At 34.7% G+C, this 23,206-nt stretch overlaps 1 protein-coding gene across 1 annotated transcript in view; it reads left to right on the top strand.

The window, feature by feature from the left end:
• The window catches only part of CNTLN (centlein), a gene marked incomplete at both ends in the record, with an annotated part of 349,797 nt that extends 327,055 nt beyond the window's left edge, over nt 1-22,742 (top strand). Inside the window, 3 exons of the mRNA XM_079706500.1 lie at nt 7,409-7,594; nt 10,079-10,156; nt 22,641-22,742. Coding sequence (XP_079562626.1) covers nt 7,409-7,594; nt 10,079-10,156; nt 22,641-22,742 — 366 coding nt within the window. The remainder of the gene's footprint in view (nt 1-7,408; nt 7,595-10,078; nt 10,157-22,640) is intronic.
• Nucleotides 22,743-23,206: the final 464 nt, after the last annotated feature.

Genomic DNA, 23,206 nt, shown 5'->3' with positions numbered 1-23,206 from the left:
CCCCTCCCCCTAGCCTCTGGTAACCATTCACTTTCTGTTTCTATGGAGGTAGTCACACTTCAGATACCTCATATATGTGGAATCATACAGTGTTTGACTTTTTGTGACTGGCTTATTTTACTTAGCATAATGTCCTCAAGGTTCATCCATTTGGGGAGCATGTGACAGGATATCCTTCCTTTTTAAAAGCTGAATAATATACTATTGTACGTATATACCACATTTTGTTTGTCCATTCATCCATCAGTGGACATTTGGCTTGCTTTTACCTCTTGGACATTGTGAACAGTGCTGTTGTGAACCTAAGTGTGCAAAGACCTTGCTGTCAGTTCTTTTACATATATCCAGAAGTGGGATTCCTGGATCATATAGTAGTTCTCTTTTTTTAAAATTTTTGAAATATCTCCTTTCATTAAAGTTGCACCACTTTACAATCCCACCAACAGTGTGCAAGGGTTTCAGTTTTTCCACATCCTTGCCAACACGTTTTTTGTTTTTTCAATAATAGCCTTCCTAATGGGTGTGAGGTGATACCTTATTGTGATTTTGATGTACGTTTCTCTGATGAGACATGATTCTTTACATAGAAAATTCTAAAGATTTATAAAACAGCTACTAGAATTAACAAGAGTTTAGCCATTTCATAGGATACAGGGTCAAAATACAAAAATCAAAAGTTTTTATATATTAACACTAAACGATTGGAAAACGAAATAAAAAACTTTCAACTTACTATAGCATCAAAAATACAATTCTTAGAAATAAATTCAAGAAAAAATAGGTAAGCCACTAAATGTTGGAAAGAATGTGGAGGATGGAGAATTTTCATCCACTGGTGGTGCAAGTTCTAAGGGAAAGCTATAGAAGTTTCTAGTAAATGAAACAGTCACCTACCATATGACTCAGGAGTTCTACTTCTAGGTATTTACTCAAGAGAAATGAAAACATGTGTACCCACATACACACAAAATGCACAGGAATACTCATAGCAGTTTTATTCATAATAGTCAAGGACTGGAAACAACCCAGGTGTCCATCTATATGAAAATGTATAACAACGTTATAATTATGTAATGGAATAAAAGTCAGCAATACAAAGAAATGAACTACTTATACATGTAACAATGTGGATGAATTGCAAAAACATTGTAAGTGAAAGAATCCGAACACAAAATAATGCATACTGTATGATTCCATTTGTAAGAATTTATAGAACAGGCAAAACTAATCTATAGATATTAAAAAAAAAAAAAAGACAGTTGTTGCCTGCCTCTTGGAGCTAGGGATGGGGATTGACTAGGAAAAGACACAAGCCAACTTTCTGGAGTGATGGAAATGTCCTTTACTTTGATCTGGGTGTGAGTTACCCAGTGTTTTCATTGTCAGAATTCATAAAATCATACAGTTAAGACTTACGCATTTCACTGTATATAAATTTCACCTCAAAAAAATAGTAATGAGAACTATAAATAAATATCGATCATTAGTTAAGAAGTGAATGCTGAAGTGTTTAGGGGGGAACTGTACCGATGTCTGCAACTTCCTTTGAAATGCATCAACAAAATAAGATGGAAGATAGCTATGTGATAAAGCAAGTATAGCAAAATTAATTGTAGCCTATAGGTAGTGGGCACATGGTTGTGCACTGTGCGTTTCTTTAAACTTGTCTGCATGTTTGAAATTTTTTATAATAAAATAGTAGGGGAAAATGCACTTTGGAGAATTCTGACTTGATTATAAAGGGATAAAATCATCATTTCCCCTTCTCTCCCTTGGAATCACATGACAGACAATGAGAATAAGAAACAAAAATTCAGTTCCTTTTTACAGCAAACCTAGGTCACAGTTAAAACCCTGTATTTCAGAAGACATGGAAGAGTAGCCAAAACCAGGTAAGATTGGTGAAGACATCCAAAAGGAAGCAAAAATAAGATAACAGAGAGAGAAGACTTAGGTGCTGTAGACTTCGGAAAGAACAAGCAAAGATACAGTCTTCGATGACAGTCACATGAGGTACACATCCTAATCACCTGTCTGCAACAGTGGAATGAGTCTGCACCTGTTTGTATAGGAGCTTCCTAGAACTAGTTTGCTTCCAGAGAAGAGGAGGAGGCAGGACTTAATGAAGTATAACGCAGACAAGGTGTATCTGCAGGAGGCGGCTTTCCTCATAGCAGCCAAGAAAAAAATTCCTTATATTATAAAAAACCAAACAAACCACAACCAAAATAACCTGGCTAATAGAATTCATCAGAAAAAATATTAAATTCATATATAAAACTTCACCAGCCTGCAGCACAGCACAGGCCCTTCTGCCACATAACTTTCTACAAACAGGAAATCTCGGAAAAACTCTTCTCTTTCAAAAACGAGTCCTGAAAAATGAACCAACATAGTATCAGCAAAAATAGATTAGGATAAGAATGGAGGAAGGAAACAGGAAAAGTAAATGGCAGGAAAAGAAGTTTTGCCACAGATAGTTGCTGCAGAGCAGATGAAAATATTTTACTGTGAATAAAAATATTAATGAAATAATTTCCTCCAAAAAGCACATGTTTAAGGTGGAAATAAATGTAAGAACTTCGAGAAAAGGTGGTGAGACCTGGGAACAAATGAAAGCAAGTTGTCTGACAAAGCAAAGAAGTAAAAGAAAATAAATAAAATTATCACAGGAAAAAAATATATTTCTGGGTTTTATATGAATGTGTGTATAAATATTGTTGAACTTATTGCAATTAATATAAATTAAAAGGAAAAGAACAAGTTACGGATACACAAAACAGTAAGGATGAATCCTTAATTTAAAACACCACGTTAGGACTTCCCTGGTGGTTCAGTGGTTAAGAATCTGCCTGCCAATGCAGGGGACACGGGTTCGAGCCCTGGTCCGGAAAGATCCCACATGCCGCGGAGCAACAAAGCCCATGCTCCACAACTACTGAGCTTGTGCTTTAGAGCCCATGCTCTGCAACAAGAGAAGCTACCACAATGAGAGGCCCGTGCACCTGCTCACTGCAACTAGAGAAAGCCCGCTTGCAGCAATGAAGACCCAACGCAGCCAAAATAAATAAATAAATGTTTAAAAAAACAAAAACAAAAAAACCCCACCATGTTGAGAAAAAGAAGTCAGACATGAAAGAGTACATAGTGTATTATTCCATTTAGGTGACATTCTAGAATAGGAAATATTAATCTAAAATGATATAAATCAGAGCAGTGCTGTCTGGATGTGGGAGGAATTGACCTAGAAAGGAGCATCAGGGAAATTTCTTGAGTATGGAGATGTTCTATATCTTGAACAGGGTGTTGGCTACACAGAAGCATACAATTATCAAAGCTCATTAAACTAATCACTTAAAATGTGTGCACTGTTTCATTCTAATTATGCTTCAGTTAAACAAAACATACTGTGGAAAAAAGGATTTATGAAGCAAATGACAGAGATTCAACACGTATAATTAGAGGCTTCAAATTAGAAAAGGAGTGATGGAACAGGACAAATACTGAAGCTATAATCCAAAAACAATTTTCAGAATTAAAAAACTTCTAAGAACATAACATGGAACCAGGGAAAATTGATCTAATATGTCATCCCCTGTTTATGTTTTAGTAAAGTTTCTGGACTCAAACAAATAAAGAACAGTGATGTAAAAAAAAGTTCATGTCATGTATAAGGGGGAAAAACAAAGATGAGACAACTCTGAAAGGCTATCTCGGCTCCAGCGCTCCTTACACGATGGCGTGAAGCCTCTGTTGGAACCGCAGTGCAGATCAACATTTCCCTCTGCCTGCTCCTGCTTCCCTAAGTTTCTTATAGGTGTTGCTTCTAAGCACCCTGTCCCACACAAATCTCCACCCCTCAGAGTGTGTTTTCAGGCATTCCAACCCAAGACACACCACAAAGAAACCTCAATTCTGAAAAGTAGAAATAGTATAGATGACAATCTCTGAGAGTAATTCAATAAAACGGCAATCAATAACAAAACCAGAAACAGTCACTAGCACTTAAATAAAAAATTATTGGGTTAAGAAGGAAATGTGAACAAATTGCAGAATATTTTTAAAAGAATAACATTCTAGAATTATCAGAACCCATAGGATAGAGTTAAAACAGTGCTCAAAAAATGTATGGCCTTATATATTTACATTAGCAAACAAGAATAAATGAAAGTAAATATTCAACTCAAGAATTAAATAGAATCTAAAGATTGAAATAGAAATTAATGAATTAATAATGTGGAATTAATAAATGAATACAAGAGTATTTTTTTGGAAAAGAAAAGTAAGAAGCAATAAAATAGATTGAATCTTTAGCTTACCTAATTAAGAAAGTAGAAAGCACAACTATACAAAATAACAAGTAAGTGACAATAAACATAGACACAGGGGAAAAAAATCGTGGCAGAATACTTAGTTCAACTCTGCAAATAAATTTGAAAGCCTGGATGAAATAGATCATATTCTAGGAAAATTATGACGTACCAAAACTCCCTCCAGAACAAATAGAAAATTAAAATGATTTGCCAAAAAGGTATCTTTCTTTGCAATAAATACTAGGCCAAATTCAGATGAGTGCTACCACATCAGTAAAGAGCAGATAGATTCAATCTCATTAAAACTACTGTAAAACATGGAAAGAGAAGATTCTTTCCAAATATTCTTGGAAGAAACGAATCAATCTCTTATTAATATAAAAATTCCAGATAAAATATTAGCAAATAGAATTCAGCAGCACATCAAAAAATAATATATCACACCAAGTGGAGTTTATTCCAGTGATGCAAGGATAATTCAATACTAAGAAAATTATTTAAAATTGTATTAATAGATTTATGATGAAAAATCATATGGTAGTTTATATGGATGCTAAAATGGATTTAAGACAATTTGGTTTCCATTCTTATAAGAAATAAAAATAAAATGAGTAGATAGTTAACTATATAAAACTGTATATTATATATTAATATATTAAGATGTATTTTTTAGTATATTAAAATACAACTGTCAACTCAAAATCTGGCATAGTATTTCCTATGAAGTAGAGAGATTCCCACTAAAATCAGGAACAAGTTGAGTATGTCCATCAATATTACTATTTAATATTGTTCAGGAGGAACTTAATAATCAGTTCAATAAGAAAAGAAAGAAATTAGAGGTATAAAAGTTGGAAAATAAGGAATTCCCTGGTGGTCCAGTGGTTAGGACTCTACGCTCTCACTACTGAGGGCCTGGGTTCAATCCCTGGTAAGGGAACTAAGATCCCACATTCCATAAGCCTTGCAGCATGGCAAAAAAAAAAAAAAAAAAAATTGGAAAATAGGAGTAAAATTATCAATATTTGCAGACATTCAATTCCTGGAAGCTAAGGAGGAATCAGCTGAAAAACTCATAACAAATAAGAGATTTCAGTAAGCTTAATATATATTAACAATCTTTATGTATACAAGCAACAATCAGTACTAGAATCAGTGCCCCCCAAAAAGTAAGAGGCCCAGGGAAAAAAAAGATCTACAAAGAGAAAATTTTTAAATGATCCTCGGAAACACAAATAAAGACTTAACCAACTGGAAGGGAATACCATGGTCTTTGATTAGGAAGACTCAACATTCTAAAATGTTAACATGATTCAAATAAAATTTAACTTGATTTAAATAAAATTACAAGTAAAATGTTTAGGGGAAGGGTATCCAGACAAGCTCAATGTGAAGTTTATGTGAAAAACCAAACAAACAAAAATTACCAAGAAAAATCTGAAAAGAAAGGTAATAGAAGGGAGATACCCCTACCAGATTATAACATTTATTATAAAGCCTCACTAATAAAAATATACTATAAAGCTTCACTAATAAGAAGACAGATGGAACAGAATAAAAAGTTCAGAACCTGACCTAAACACACATGAAATCAATGGGGAAAATATGGACTATTTAACAGGTGGTGGTGAGACAACTATGATTGTATGTAATAATTTTCTAGATGATTACAAATGGATAAAACATTTAAAACTGAAAAATAAAATCTTAAAAGTGGCAGAAAAAAATCATGGTTTGAAAATGAGTATATATATATATATAATATATGTATATAAAATCATGGAGAATGCTTTTTAAAGTATCACACTAAATTCAAAAGTGAGAAAGGAAAAGATTCATTTAGTACATTAAATAGTTTTTACATTTTTTTCCTAGGTATAAAATACTATAATTACTGTCAGAATAAAAATATAATTACTGTCAGAAGAAAAATACAAAATATGAAAAAGATTAGAAATACCCAACAGACAATTATAATTTCCCTAAAGTATAAATAACTCCTATAAATCACTAAGAAAAATAGAAAAAAAAAGACAAAAGAAATATAATTATCTGTTAAGGCTGATGCTCAACTTCATTTTTAATAAGAGAAATGAAACTTTATAATATAGTGAAAAAAGCAAACTACACTGAAAAACCAGATTGGTGTTTTGCCAGTGGTATGGAGAAACAAGTATTTTCCTATGTTCTTTGTGTAGGTGTAAATTGGTACAATCTTGGAGAGAGGGAGAATTAAACAGCTTTCAAAATTACAGTTATACACACCCTTTGGTCCAGCAATTTCACTTCTAGGGATATATCCTAGGGATGCAAAATGTATATATGAGCACCATTATTTATTGCAACATTGCTTAAGCTAGCAAAAGATTGAGAACAACCCAAACATCTAGCTAGCCTGCTCTCAGCCCACAAAGCCAGGCATCAGGCTCCAGAGCTCTGTCCACCCAGGGTAAGAGCTACCTTTTTCTTATGCACACATAGGCATGTGTTCTCAAAGGGAGAAATTAGAGACTCTTGTGGAAGCAAGCCTAGACTTTTATGATTTTTGTCAGTCCTTTATTGTTGTCTTGCCCACACATAATTTAATTGCACTTTTACCCACCTGGCTTTATCAAATCCTTCCAAAGATTTCCAATCCAGTTTTAATAAAATAGGAACAACCCTCTTTATGCAGTTATATTTCATTATTTATGCAATAATTATGTAACTAACCTGTTACAACAAATATACACACTTAGGAATAAATAGATCTGACAATTGGGATCAGCTCCACTGGTGGGAGTAGTTGTGCTCTGGCATGATGCTAAGTAGCCTGCCTGCTACAAGTATTCACCATCCAAGATAACAGTTGGAAATCTGAAAGATGGATTGGAGAGATTTGGTTAATCCAGCAAGTTGGTTAAGTGGTCATTTGCGAGAGCTTTTATTGCATCTGACAATAAGTAAAGAGCAATCCATTATGTTCCAATATAAATAAAATCAGAGTAATCCTAATAAAAAATTATTTGCTAGTATCTTCACATTTTTATGTTATGACTGCTTTTTCTTCATTTATGACTTCCATATGAGCCCACATTCTTTCCAATATGTTGCAGGCTTTGGTCAGAGAGTTACAAAATGATGTCCATTCAATAAGGCGACAAATCAGAGAACTTAAAAAGATGCAGAAAAACAGGGATGCTTGTAAAACCTCAACCCATAAAGCCCAGACCTTGGCAGCATCTATCCTGAACATTTCACGGTCAGATCTAGAGGAAATATTGGACACAGAAGATGAAGAAGTAAGATCACTTAAATATTTATTAACAATGGGCTTGTTACACATTGAATGTAAGTACATATTTTTGTTTTATAATTCTTAGAATTTCATCTTTAAGATAATATTAATGAAGGCAAGAATATTAGTGTACCAATGAAAGATATATCAAAAGTATTAACCAACTCAAAAAACCTTTAGAGAAATTTAACTATGTAATACAGAAGTAAGCCAGTACACATAACCTTTAGAACTGCTTGCTTGTTATTCAAGTCAGTTATCCTTTCATGTCTCTTCCATTTTCTTTAGTTCATCATATATCTTGTAAGCTAGTATTTTTAATTAAGCCAGTTTGAATGGATTTAGTTAGCTGAGTCACGATTGATTTGAGGATTTTTCGTCCTACATGAGATCTTTTAATGTAGTGAATCTATTGGCTTTTCTAGCTAAATTCAAAGTTATTGTTGATGAAGTTATAGAAAAAGATATTTATTGCTTTAAAGTGGGGAAAATACTCCCATCTGAGTGAATTTATGTGCATATACATATAGGTCTTCAGTAGCATTTCTGTACCTCCTGAGGAGGGCACTGCATTTTTGATAGTTATTGCCTCATAAACAGCAGAATCTCATCTTATACACAGTCTTCCGTGAAACCTGTGGAGGATACTCAATCCTGTTCTATTGTGAAGTCTCTGAACTTTAATACATAAATATTAGATTTTTTATTGTTTAGAAAGACTAAAGAGATGATGGTACTCTTAGCTTCCCCATAAATATTTGCTCAATGACTAAATAAAATGATACTTAAATGTTTGTATGAGAACATCCTTCAGCACCCCTCCCCCATCAGTTTCTCATAAAATTTCTGGAATAGAGCAAATCTACAACTTGTAAAAGTTTTTAAGCTGCTAAGAATTCTTAGAAAAGAGGTCAATGGAGTCCTGCAGAGATTATTTTCATCCTATGGGTGAACAGGATAGTGAATTATCAGTTTCCTATTTTCAGCACCTATGCCACAGTGTCTGTGAATTCTGAACTTAGAAGTACAAAAGCATTATGAAATATAGTATCAAATATAAGACACACAAGAAATAATAGTATCTGAGGCAAGGGTGTTAACTGTATCTTATTATGGACATTTAAAATTTGATTGATAAAAAGAAACCTAACAAAAAATTAAGGTAGAGTCCTCCACTGTTTCCTAAAAGTTTTAAAACAGACTTAGCAAAATCCCTCATGTGTATATGTGTGTATACGTGTGTGTGTTCCAGATACATATTCTGGAAGACAGCATCACTGCCTTTGTGTGGTCTTAAAAGATGCCCTCTCTGGGCTTACAGATTAGAAAAAAGAACCCCCTTTGAGTAGACATATTGGAAAAAGTTGTCCCCTTTGAGTATATTAATTAGAAAAGGATCTCTCTTGTTAGTCCCAAAGAGTAGCTAGCACATTTCTATGAAGAAATGGCACTCTGGCCTCTGGGCAGATGCAGTTTGGAGCCAGGGATGCCAAGCACCAAAATATGCATACCACACAACCTTAAATGGAAGTCCTCCTGGAAACAAACACACTGTTCCATGAAGACTCAGTGCACACACCTGGATATATTTACTAGATTTAATTATAGATCGAGCTTATTTGGACTGATCCCCACCTGCATCTTTCAGAGGTCTAAAGAGTTGAGTGACTTACCCAAGTAGAGCCCAAACCACCTGAATTTTATGCTTTAAGCTACATCGAACTCTTGTAAATTCATGTAAAACACTATGACAACCTATGCGAAGTACCTAGCTTGATACTTGGCATACAGTAAATTTCAACAAATGTTAGTTTTCCAAACCCTTCCCTTTTTGAAAAGTCCATTTTTTTGCAAACCGAATCATGATTTTAACTGAATAATCAGTTGCACATGTGAATACATTATACTTTCAGAATATTTTACCTTGATAATTGATGCATTGAAAATATTTAGTGACTTAGCAATACTTTAAGTTGGAGCATCCCTTACCTATCAGCTAGATATTGGATATTTTAAATGAGTAAGCATTTAAGTACACCAGAACCATGCATGTCCTATTTTGTCTGTGATTATAATAATTACTCCTTAATTATCTACTGATAAGTCAGAGTTTTGAGTATAAGGTTTTATGTCATCTTATGAGGGTCACTTATAAATGATTCTTTTATACAGCTCCATCTTCTTTTTCATTTTATTTTAATCACTTCCACCTCCACCTCAGTCCAGTGTGAGCTCCACTGTGAAGGCAGAAATAAAACATTCCTGAATTATATTATGAAATATAGAAATACAGCTTTATCTTCCACATGTAGGTAGATATTTATACATTAAAGAGCATCGATTTGAAGATTCTCTACTTTGAAAGGACAGGCTGCTCTTTGCTGAATCTAATTCCACCAATATTTCTCTAGATTTATTCAGTATCTAACAGTATGATCAAGTTCATATAAATGAAATTAACAACAGTGTTTTTATTTTGTTCCTTCAGGAAATCGAAAGGACAAAGATTGATGCTGAAAATGACAAGGAATGGCTGTTCTACATTCAGAAACTTCTTGAAGGACAGGTATTTTGTTTTTCTACTTCATATATTAAAACTTGCAGATAAAAATTCCAAGCCTTACTTTTTGTTACTAGATGCCTAATTTTTTGTAAACAGACACATTACTTACTTCTGTTAGGTAAATAAGTATTCTAGTAAGTAGACAGGAAAGTTAACTCTCCATTTGTACTTTTGGACTTAACAAATGAAGCAAATGCCTTGGGAAGGAGCCAACATGGGTTTTAGCAAAGGCATTAATTAAATTATTGAGTCAACCTCTATGCTTGCTAGACTGAAAAGGATCCATTCTCTCAGCCCTCTTAGGAAAAGAGATTCTTTATTATGTGTCTTTAAAGTTAGTAGTTGATATGGACACCTGAGGAGTTCATGGGTTTCAGTGACCTTTTACTATGGACCTGTTTCCAGTCAATTCATGTTTTCCTCACAGCCAGACAGCTGTTTATTACTGTGTCTTCCTGCATTCTCTACAATATTTTCTACTGAGACCTCGAGCAGCTTGTTAGTGGGAAGTAAATATTGATTTGGCATCCTGTCAATGCAGAAAGAATGAAAAAATTTCCACCAGAGGCCCCTCAAACATTTTCCTATCGACATTTTCTGGGCCGAGTGGAAAGCTGCATAGAGGATGACAAGGCCAAGACGAGCTGAAATCCCTGAGGGGTCTATTGAGACTGCTGCTGTGACCTGTGTGATACTTTTTCTTCCCTTTCAAGTATTTTTTTAATACACATATAGTCTGTTGGGATGTGCCCCTCTTGTAAGTGATCAGGGCAGTTTATTGGCAGGTGAGAGCCCTGCTTTTCTAGTCATAGCCAACTTTTGTTTTGATATCACTGACAGCATGTAATATATTCTAAAACTTTTTCATTATAGTTCTTTTTGCTCAACCTAATTGTTGTCTGTTTTTAAAATGAACTGGATTAAAAACAGCTAAAACATATTTCTCAAAATAGCAAAAAATATATATTGTTCTGTGAGTGCAGTATCTATGTTTTTGGAAAAGTCAAGAATAAGTAAATAATATATGAACTATTCATATTCTTAGTACCCATTTTATATATTTTTGAAACATTATCTGGAAACACTAATACTATTACTATCAATAGTAATAGAAGGTGATGGGCACTCTTTTGCCTCAGGTTGTTTAAGTGCAGACGTGCAGGTGCTGGGCAAAGCCTTCTTGCTTTTGAGAAGAAAGGCCATTTCTCAATCATGTTGCATTCCCAGCACCCAGCCCAGTGCCTGGCACATCAAAGGAGTTCAGTAATGGTTACAGGTTATTTTTTTAAATGTGAAAGTTATAAAAATAAACTTTGTAGTGGATTTTTTAACATTCAACTTGTAAGTATGACCTTTTAATATGGAAGTTTTATCATCAATTATGAACATAAAAATAACAAATCGATATGTATAAATCTTTATTAAATTTTACTAAAGCTCTATTGACACCAGATCTGATTTTTTGACTAACACATGTAGATATACATATATACATTCTACATTATCTGGGTGTATGCTTATTCTGTCCAGTTATTGTAAAAAAATCCTGTTGAAAATGGCATTAGACTGCTTAATACTGCAGTTTGATATAGTGCCTTTTTGTGCCACTGAGCCTGGACTCTAGAATATAATTGCCTGGCTGTATTGATTTAATTGCCCACGTTTATTTGTGGACTCCTAATTATTGACTGGAGGTAAATTTAATGGAGCAGCCTCTATGAACACTGGGAAACCACTGCTGTTGCTATTATACATAATGAACTGCACCATGTGCCTTTAGAGCATTTGTCAAGTTAATTTTATTCCACTGTGACAGTATGATAACATTTAAAAAGTCAAAGACTTTTTATTTTTATTACTGACATAGGTGGTTTTGCTGATGCCTTTGAATTCTGTGAGAAAAAAAATAGAGACTTCATTGGTTGCACTTGAATGTCACTTTATAATTACACCCAAGAGAAAAATCTATAAAATAGAAAACATCTTTTTTTTTATCCTACTTTTCTTCTTTCTCTACTCTAGCAATTATATTTGTCCTGAATTTTAGAAAAGGTTTTCTTTGTCCACCAGTTTTGGGGAGTCTAAATTATGCTCACAGGATTGCGAGGGCAAAAGTATAAATATGTTCATTCATTTGTTTAGTTTATGGCATGCAGCTCCGTGTACCTGAGGTTACACGATCTTGAAGCTGTGGAATAACTGAGTGCATTCCCTGAAAAGAGCCCTAATTAATTTAATATTGATATTTGATTATTAAAATATTTTGAAAATAAAATTATAAGAAAACTTCCCTTTTATGTCCTCCCTCTGTGTTGGGTGGTATATGTAATGGAATTCTGACATCATAGGAGTGAATCTGGCATTGTGGTTTTATCTTTTGTTTAAGGATTAGGCCACAGAACTATTTTCTCTTAAAGAAAATTTTCTCTACATTCATTGGATTAAAATTTATATAAATAAGATATTTACCAGAAAATAAAAAGCTGTCCTGCCGTGTGGCAATATGGGCTGGCACAATAGTATACCTACTTGTACTGTTAGCCAGAAGCTCATGAGAATTAAAAGGCCTAAAATCTTAACTTATCTGTATTTAACAAAGAATGTAATATTTGTCCTCCTTTCAGTGGTCCTGATACAATTGGTAATTTTAAGTATTTGATCTTTATCTGCATCTAACCTTTGTCCCCACAGATTTCTAATAATAAGAATCACACTGAAAAAAAGTTGTTCTAATACCTACTTTCATTTTTTATGGCATAGCTGCCTTTTAATTGCTTTGAAGGTTTTTACTTGTATTAATTCCTCTTTTTGCATTTTTACATTTTTTAAAACTTACAGTTTATGGCAGAGACAAACAAGCAAATTAATGATTATAATAGAGTGGGAGAACCACCCAAAATTAGTTTTTCTGTGTCTTAGGACATGGGAGAAAAAGAAACAGAAATAGGAAAAGTAGACTGGGACTAAACAATAAACGCCTTTGAGCAGGAAAGGGATGTAATCAGAGTTGTGCTTTAGAAAGATACATGAGATCAGCGTGTAGGATGGTTTGGATGGATAAGAGACTGGGAGCAAGAAGGTAGTCAAGGCAAAAGGAAGTGGGGCCCTGCATGTGCCCTCACTATAAAAATGGGAAGGACGAGATAGATGTGACCCACTTTATAGAAACTGAATCCATAGCAGTACTGAGATTAGATGAAGGGGTCAGAAAGCAGAAACCAAAGAGAGGTGAGTTTAATACCTTATATGATGAGAAAGATGATGATACCTTTAAAAGTTTTAGGGATCAAAAGAGGTAGATCAGATTTGGTAGAGAGAGATGTCAGTGATTGAAGCCATAAAAAATTTAGTTGATACATGTCAATAACAATATTCAGGGACTCACAGTTTTTCATTAGTTCATCCCAACCTGCTGTGCGGCTTTTCTCAGTGAAATCTAACCATTTAAGAACACATTTCAAACTCTTACAACTCAACAACAAAAGAAAAGAAACTGATCTGAATAGTCATTTCTACAAGAAGATATACAAATAGCCAATAAGCACTTGTACATATGCTCAATATCACTAGCCATTAGGGAAATGCAAAACAAAAACCAAAATGAGATACTACTTCATACCCAGTAGGATAGCTATAATCAAAAAGACAGAAAATAGCAAGTGTTGGTGAGGATGTGGAGAAATTAGAACCCTTATACATTGCTTGTGAGAAGGTAAAATGGTGCCACCCTTGTGGAAAACAGTCTGGCAGTTACTCAAAAAGTTAAAAGTAGAGATTATATGACCCAGCAGTTCCACACTTAGGTAGGTATATACCCAAGATAAGTAAAAACATATGTCCATGTAAAAACTGCTACATAAATGTTCATAGCAGCTCAATGATAGTTCATAATAGCTCAAAAGTGGAAGGAATCCAAAGGTCCATCAACTAATGGATGGATAAACAAAACATGGTATATGTATACATGAAGTATTATTCAGCCATGAAATGGAATGAAGTACTGATAGTGCTACAACCTGGAATAACCTTGTACACCTTATGCTACATGAAACAAGCCATACACAAAAGGTAACTTACTGTATGATTGCATTCTATGAAATGTACAGAATAGGCAAATCTATCAAGACAGAAAGTAGATTAGTAGTTGCCAGGGGATGGGGGAAGAGGGACCATGACTGCTAATGGGTACAGGGTTTCTTTTGGGGTGATGAAAATGTTCTGGAATTAGATGAAGGTGATGTTCTGGAATTAGATGAAGGTGATGGTTGTACAACCTTGTACAACCAATGAATTATACATTTTTAAAGGGTGAACTTTATGTTATGTGAATTATATCTCCATTTAAAAAAATGAATTCCTTAATATGAGGCACAGTGAAAAAGAATACCTTTTTATTTTTAAGTAAATCCAATTAAGTTCTTTTTTTAGCAGCCAGAGATTATTTATTTTTTAATTTTTTTAATTAAAAAATTTAATTTTCAAAATTTATTTTTGGCTGCGTTGGGTCTTCGTTGCTGTACGTGGGCTTTCTCTTGTTATGGCAGGTGGGGGCTACTCTTCATTGCGGTGCGTGGGCTTCTCATTGCGGTGGCTTCTCTTGTTGCGGAGCACGGGCCCTAGAGCACGGGCTTCAGTAGTTGCGATGCATGGGCTCAGTAGTTGTGACGCATGGGCTCAGTAGTTGTGGCATGGGCTTAGTTTCTCAGCAGTATGTGGGATCTTCCCAGACCAGGTGTCAAACCCGTGTCCCCTGCACTGGCAGGCGGATTCTTAAACACTGCACCACCAGGGAAGTCCCCAATTAAGTTCTTATATCTCATGTGCTATTTCCCCACCATTAGCAGGGACTGCATTAAACGCATTTGAATTTGAATTTCTGTCTACTGGCCATAACTATGAATAAATGAGGTAAATTATTTTATTTCATACTTAATATGTTTCTTTTCAATTGACAAAGAAGGAGCTGTCCCTCTGTCATACTCTAGTTGATATTACTTTTTCATATATGCAAACAAAAAGGAGTCAGTTATTTATACTCTGCCCTCTAAGAGACATTGTTTATTTGTTCTGTCCATTCTGATCCTCAAAATTAAAATTATAGTAAGGATCATTTAGTTTTGTTTTCAGGCCTTAATAATACCTGAAACAGTCTTTTGTACTTGTGATTTTATAAAGGCAGTGGAAAGAATTAGTGGAGATAAAATTGAACCCAAGCTGTGAAATCCATTTTTAAAATGTGTATTGAGTGTCTACTGCATGTAAGGTAATGTTTCAGGTTTGGTGGTATAGCAGTGAACAAGAGACAAAAATCACTACCCTCATGGAGCTTACATTTCTGGTGATGGAGGGCAATAAACAAATAGTTAAAATATATAAACTGTGAAAGTTTTTAAACAATTAACTTGAACAGAATTATGGGTATGTATATTAAAATATGTATACTTGTATAAAACAAATAATATACAGTTATAACCACAATATGGTTCTTTACTAGGATTTATATAAAAAACACTTAGCCAGGAATGGCTAGAAAATGTGTCTTGATCTTGTTTTGTTGTTGCCTTATTCTATGTTGTTTGTTAATCCTTTTCTAGATTTCATTCAGTCCATTTTCATCCACTTTGTATAGATCATTTTCTTGTATTGGTACCATATCAAAAATTCTTTCTGCCTTCAGTTGTTGATAATTGAAAGTATAGACTTTGATCGATGTTTTTTCTTTAGCTTTAGATATCCCTGTTCCTATTAGTTGCTTCAGATCTTGCAAATGGTGAAATTTAAAATGGCTCTTTCCCCAGTGCCCTTTCTGCAAAATATGCTTACATTCTATAGATGCTTTGCAATATGGCAGTGAGAAGGTTTTATAAATCTCCCTGGCTTTTGTAAATAGAATAACTTCCAAACTGAAGGTTAACAGAAAGTTTCTCTTTACAACCCTGAAGACACTTACTCTGTTGCTTTCAGTGTTGCACTTACAACACACTGATAACACGCACATACTGCAAACTCCTACACTCACTCTCTCCACACACAGTCACCCACATACACTTACTCCTCACATCCAACTGAAGTAGCAAAAGTTAAAAATTCTCCATTCAGAGCCTTACTGGGATTTCTTTTTTTAATTTAACAAATTAAAGCCTACTTTCATGATACCAGAAAAAAGACATGTCATTAAAGTTAAAAGGTAAATTTTATGTGTATTTTACCATTATAAAAAATTGTGGGGGGCTTCCCTGGTGGCACAGTGGTTGAAAGTCTGCCTGCCGATGCAGGGGACACGGGTTTGTGCCCCGGTCTGGGAAGATCCCACATGCCACGGAGCGACTGGTCCCGTGAGCCATGGCCGCTGAGCCTGCGCGTCCGGAGCCTGTGCTCCGCAACGGGAGAGGCCACAACAGTGAGAGGCCCGCGTACCGCAAAAAAAAAAAAAAAAAAATTGCCGGGAAATGAAAGGAAAACAAATTATAGCGTTCACCAAAGGTTAAGAATAGCAGTTACAGACTTCAGTATTCAGCAGAACACCAAGACAGATAGATAGGTAGAAGGACAGGTAGAAGGATAGATAGATAGACAGACAATGCGCCAGAAATATAAACATTTAGGAAACTTAGCTCACAACTCAATGCCAGTTTTTGTTTGTTTGTTTTTTTTGTTTGTGGTACGTGGGCCTCTCACTGTTGTGGCTTCTCCTGTTGCGGAGCACAGGCTCCGGACGCGCAGGCCCAGCAGCCATGGCTCACGGGCCTAGCCGTTCCACGCATGTGGGATCTTCCCGGACCGGGGCACGAACCCGTGTCCCCTGCATCGGCAGGCGGACTCCCAACCACTGCGCCACCAGGGAAGCCCAATGCCAGTTTTAAATTATAAATAAATTGTTCTTCCTGATACCTTGCTTGGTTATTTTAACAAGTTCAGTCTTTCAATTACAAGATAGTAGAGTGGGTGTATAAATATTTATTTATTCCAAATTTTCCACCTTTAATTTTATAATAATCAGACTACATTGGTTTCTTACTAAACTCTCAATCTCACTGAATCATATCCTTTGTTAAAGCAGGTATAATACATAAAATTTAATATCTTTACTTTGAGTACAGCTCTGCTAAAGTCAATTTTTATTTTTATATTTTATTTTATTTATTTTATTTTTTTAACATCTTTATTGGAGTATAATTGCTTTACAATGGTGTATTAGTTTCTGCTGTATAACAAAGTGAATCAGCTATACAAAATATACAAGCAGCTCATGCAGCTCAATAACAAAATCAAACAACCCAATTCAAAAATGGGCAGAAGACCTAAATAGACATTTCTCCAAAGAAGATATACAGATTGCCAACAAACACTTGAAAGGATGCTCACCATCATCACTAATCATTAGAGAAATGCAAATCAAAACTACAATGAGGTATCACCTCACACCGGTCAGAATGGCCATTATCAATTTTTATTTTAAAAGCAGTATCTTTTGGTAATAGTTTTCAAACCAAAAATAACAATGAAAATGGTTAAAATGTTAATTTTGTCCTTTAGATTTAAAGAGGTACCCTTATTTCAATTTTTTTCTTTCAATACAAAACTTTTCAGTTTTATACTATTAAGAGCACATTCCAGTTAGTGCTGATGCTATAAATTATCTGTATGTTTCACACTTATGGACTTGAGGCTTTGTTATTCTTCCAACGTAGCTCTCCAGCATCTGCAACTATCATTCATATCTTACCTTTATACAGAAACACCTCTAAATGAAGTCATAATTATTGTGAATGATAAGTTTGAGGTTGTGTCACTGGCACACCACTTCCTAAAGGCAAACATCTGTAGGCATTTACATATAAGAGAAGCCTAAAATCTGAAGTCAGAGGAAGTCCTTCCAGTAAGAGAAGTCACCTTTGGCAACAGGGACAGCCAGAATGACCAGGAAGACCCACTTTAAGATTACAGTATAGACCAAGCAAAACTCACAGTTATTCCGATGCCCTAATTAAATTCCCATTCCAAGAAATCTCATGCAGTATCAGCTCTTCCCCTGTCTATTTTTCCCCTTGTGCTGAAGAGTTCAAGCTTGTGTAACTGCAATGACATAACTAAGAGTATCACTTCTTTTTTAGGCAAGAGAATAAAATTATGCAGAAAGTCCAGCGGACTTTCTGGACTTCATAGGCCCCAGCACATGCCATCTGAGATGAAACCCAAGACAGCATAATTGTTGGGTTTGTTGTTTCACATATATTTGATGGGGCAAGTGAGAAAAGATCTCTGCTGTTGGCTAGTTAGGTTGCCACTTCAATCCAAATCCAAAATCCTGTCAGTAAAAGAACGGTTGTGCTTTCTTCTGTATCTGAGGGAGTTCCCTCCAGAATGCAGAGAGAGAGAAAGAAACAGACTCTATGCTGCCTGTACAAAATAAATCTGCACTTAATCTAGACTCTAAAAAGTTCAGATTTCCTCGTCTTCTTAGTGTTTTTAAAACATTTTGCAGTTCTAAAAAATATGGCAAACAAATAAGCAAACGATGCGAATTTTTAAAGCACTTCCTGAGGCATTTTATATATTAAATATAGTTTCAGTGGTAACTCTATCCACTCTATATCTGTATGCTGAGAATTGATATTCATATGGTACCATAGGATTTCGAAGAGCTTTCTTGAGTCACTGTAGATTAAATTATATTCCACTTAGTCTTCAGATTAACTATAATTTATGAGATTTAAGTTATTGATAATCTATGTGATATAAGTGATTACTCTCAATTAACTAAAAATAACCAATTAACTAAAAATCCCATTTTTAACCTTTTTCAAAAAACAAAACTTTTTGTTAATTCATCCTTCACTAATCAGAAATTATCTGTACTATGAAAAAAGTTTGTGAAAAATGAATAGTGTAAAATTGGTAAGAGAGGCTATTTTCAAAACCAAGGCTGTTAGTGTATTTATTATTTGAATTTGTACTGAGTCTGCTCCATAAGTAAGGAACTATTTGTAAAATAGAAAGGAGATCTACTAAAAAATTTTGGTTAACAGTTACTTTAAGTTATTTTATCCATTTGAAAACAATAAGTATATTTTATGAAATAAGTATGTTTTGTGAAATGTTTATTTTTTAATTTATTTTTTCAAGTATAGTTGACTTACAGTGTTGTGATAATTTCTGCTATACAGCAAAGTGATTCAGTTATACACACATATATATACATTCTCTTTCATATTCTTTTCCATTATGATTTATCACAGGATATTGAGTATAGTTCCCTGTGCTATACAGTAGGACCTTGTTGTTCATCTTATGAAATGTTTTATAATTCTGACTTTTCCTTAGTCTTCCTCTAACTTTGTTTTAATTATTAACTGTTTCATCATAAATTACATTAATTTTATATTATTACAGAATTACAATTGATCCTTATATATTAAAAAAATTTTTTTTAAAGACCGATTTGAGGGCTTCCCTGGTGGCGCAGTGGTTGAGAGTCTGCCTACCGATGCAGGGGACACGGGTTCGTGCCCCAGTCCGGGAGGATCCCACATGCCGCGGAGCGGCTGGGCCCGTGAGCCATGGCTGCTGAGCCTGCGCGTCCGGAGCCTGTGCTCCGCAACGGGAGAGGCCACAACAGTGAGAGGCGCGCGTAATGCAAAAAAAAAAAAAAAAAAAAAAAGACCGATTTGAAAGCTGGTTGCCAATGAACTACAATTCATAAACAGAAGGTAGAACACTGGGTTTAGTGGGGGGGGGGGGGAGTAGGAATCTTTGCATTTAAAAGGAAAATAGAAAAGTTGGATTAAAATAGATAAAGAACCATCTCCAACTACCTTGTAAGATATATGAACTTTTGTCTAATATTATATAAAGGCAGATACTAATCTTTTTCTGACCTATTTGTAGAGAAAAATAGAAGAACCTACAAGGGCAGATGGATGTGCACAAATCCTGCATCTTGATTAAAGGATGGGTTGCTTTTTGAAATGCATAAAGTGTTAGGCTCTGTATGAAGCTTAAAAGAAGCTTACAATCTAATAAAACAGGTTTGACAAACAGTTGTGTTTAACTGTGGGTCTTTTCGTTTTTATTGGGAGCCTGAGGAAAAGAATAAAAGGGGTTGTCATTAATAAATTAGTAAATGGACCTCTTGTTCCACTTTGGAGGCTTCCTGGAAGAGAGGTTCTTCAAGATAAGAAGAAGCCAAATGTCCAAGTACATGACATGCTGAAAATTGTTCTGATCACAAGATAATAAGAGTGGGTTTAGTTTTTAACTTGAAAATGAACTGTGCAAATAAGATGATTAATGTCAGTACATTGTGGCCTGGTAAAAGTGCTGTGACATTATTATACAGGAAATCATAGAGCCAGCATGTTTCCCAAAGTGTATTCCATGGACCACTAGTTCCACATGATAAGTAGACTATGAGAAAAGTGTGGACAAATGAATTTAGAAACAGGGTATTACATTGCCCTTTTGGAGAAACACAGTACCATTAGCACCTTAAAGTCTCTAAGAGATCCTGAACTAAAATAACATTTTAAAGTTTGGTTTCTTTCCCAAACTTATTTGATCAGAGAACCCTTTTTTCTTAGAACAACTTTTTTAAACACTCATTTCTGCTTTTGCTTCTACCAGGAAGAGATGGGAGGTGATTCTCATCTTGTTTGTTTGCTCTTTTGTTGGAATGCATATGGTACTGAGTGCCATAGTCAAAATAAAAGAAAGTTACCTGGTAGTTTTGCCTTTGTGTGTGTGAGAGTATTCCTTTAACATCTAATGTTAATGCCCTGAGAATTTAAAGTGTCTCATTTGTAAAACTGGCAGTTTCACCAAGTATAACTGTTTTCTGCATCCCAGAGGGCAGTTTTCTCAAAGTAAGGATTTGCAGTGAGTATCATTATCTTCCAGAAGGGAATCTAATATATTCTTTTTCCTTGATTCTATGATGCATTTCCTCACATTTTCACATTTCTGAAATTGAAATGCATATGCAGTTTGTGTATATTTAATGTGATAGTTTTCTTTTTTCCAGAAAAAGCTGTTTTTAAGTCAATGTGGGTATCTTATATTCACCTGTATCTTAAGAAGTGAAGAAATGTGATATTTTTGTATCTTATGCTTTATTTAGTGGTAAGTTTCAAGTAAGACAAATGTCTAAAACTCTTGACATAGACTATAGATAGAGTCTATCCTGACAGAGACTCAGAGTATTTTAAGGAGAAGGCAATTTATTATAAATATAAGAAGGAAGTTAAACTAGAAAGCTACTTAGGTTATGAGGCAATTCTATGGACCAACACCAGTCTCTATATTTTCTCCATGGCCTGCATAATCTGTTTGTGCCTTTTGTGCCTGTTTCACTGCCCAATCTGTTTCACTGCCACTGGCCAGTCTTTTCTCTTTTTCCCAGTTTGCATTCAGAAAAGAACCATTATGCTGGGTTTAGCTAATTATAATCACAGCTGAGCATAGCTGATCTGAGCACAGCTGAACAACTCACACAGCGGACATCAGGCTGATTTTGTTCAGATGCTGACCAGTGTTGCTGTCTGTCGGTGGTTGTCCTAGCACAAAGAAGAGCCTGACTCTACATCCCTGTAGGGAAGGGGACTGGGCTTGATAAGGATTTTCGTTAATATATTCAGGGAGACAAAAGTAGTCTTTACTGGTTAATGAAAAGGACAATTCCAAAAATGGCTTAATGAACTTCTTGGTTGTTGTAAACCTTTTATATGAAACTAGGTAGCTAGGAAGGAGGATAACAGGAAGTCGGTAGGCCTTTGGGAGGTAACTGGGCAACATTTAAGATTTTCTTTCACTTATAACCCATAAGTGTATTATGTGAGTTCTACGGGCACCTCAGTGAAGCACAGGGAACAATAAAACTTTACCAGAAAAGTTATATAAATTATGAGATTTTAAAATGTAGTCTATATTTTATAAACTTAGCAGTTTGCAACATGTATATTACACTTTGATATGCCAAACTTTTCTATAACAACTTAATCAATGGATATACTTTTGCCATTTTTTTCCTCTGAAATTTCACCCTACAATTCTTGAGATGTTCAGCTCTAACACAGACAGGTGTATTGATAGTTCTTACTCACTCTTTTATGAGTGATGAACATACAGTACTACTGTGGGCCTCTGGGCCCTAGAGAGGACTGTAACCTGCTATTGATCAGCTGACTGAAGATAAATGGCTTAACTGCTTGTATTGCAGATTACAACATTAACATGGTCAGTAAACCATGAATTGTTCAATAAGGCGTTTATCTTTTTTCATTTTACTTCTGCTCCTTTATCATTTTTATTATAAAAGACAAAATTACCCACACTAACCAGCAAGATCAGTTGAAAAGAGACCCAGTAGGGTACCATTATGGGTGCAAAGTTGCAGATAGCTGAGTTCTAATGGTTTAATGATATTTAATATATGTTTCTGAACTGAAGAAAATATAGAGTTTTGATCTTTTTTTCTGTGTTTCTTTTACAGCTTCCTTTGGCTACATATTTACTAGAAGCAGTACTGGAGAAAATAAATGAAAAAAAGAAACTAGTTGAAGAATATTTTGCAATTATGAAAGATATTAGATGATATTATGATTGAGAACATTTTTTCAAACGTGAAAACTTTATGTGGTGTGATCGGAAGACATGCATTGCAGTCCTGATAACAGTATCTGCTCCAACTATCAATAGTCAGGATCAATACCAAAATAAGAAGTCTGTGAAACCAATTAAGTGCTGCACAAGTGAAACTAATTAAGTGCACAGCCATTTAGAAGGAAATAGTGTAGCATTTGATTGTTGAATACAAATATTGCCACAAATCAATGCAAACTTGAAAATGATATTCTTTCAAGTACATTAGAAGGAATTAGAACAAGCTTGGCATACACAAATTGGTCTGAATATCAAAAGAAAAAAGTGTGAACTGAGGATTTAATGTTCTGAGTTTTATAAAGAAACTACACTTTTTACATAAACCTATACATAAACCTAAACATAAATCACCTGATAAGCAACACATTTGTATTGTAAGCAAATATAAAGTAAAGC

The sequence above is a fragment of the Hyperoodon ampullatus genome, assembly GCF_949752795.1.
Source record: "Hyperoodon ampullatus genome assembly, chromosome: 6".
Taxonomy (NCBI): Eukaryota; Metazoa; Chordata; class Mammalia; order Artiodactyla; family Ziphiidae; genus Hyperoodon; species Hyperoodon ampullatus.
This window is presented reverse-complemented; position numbering and strand designations above follow the sequence as displayed.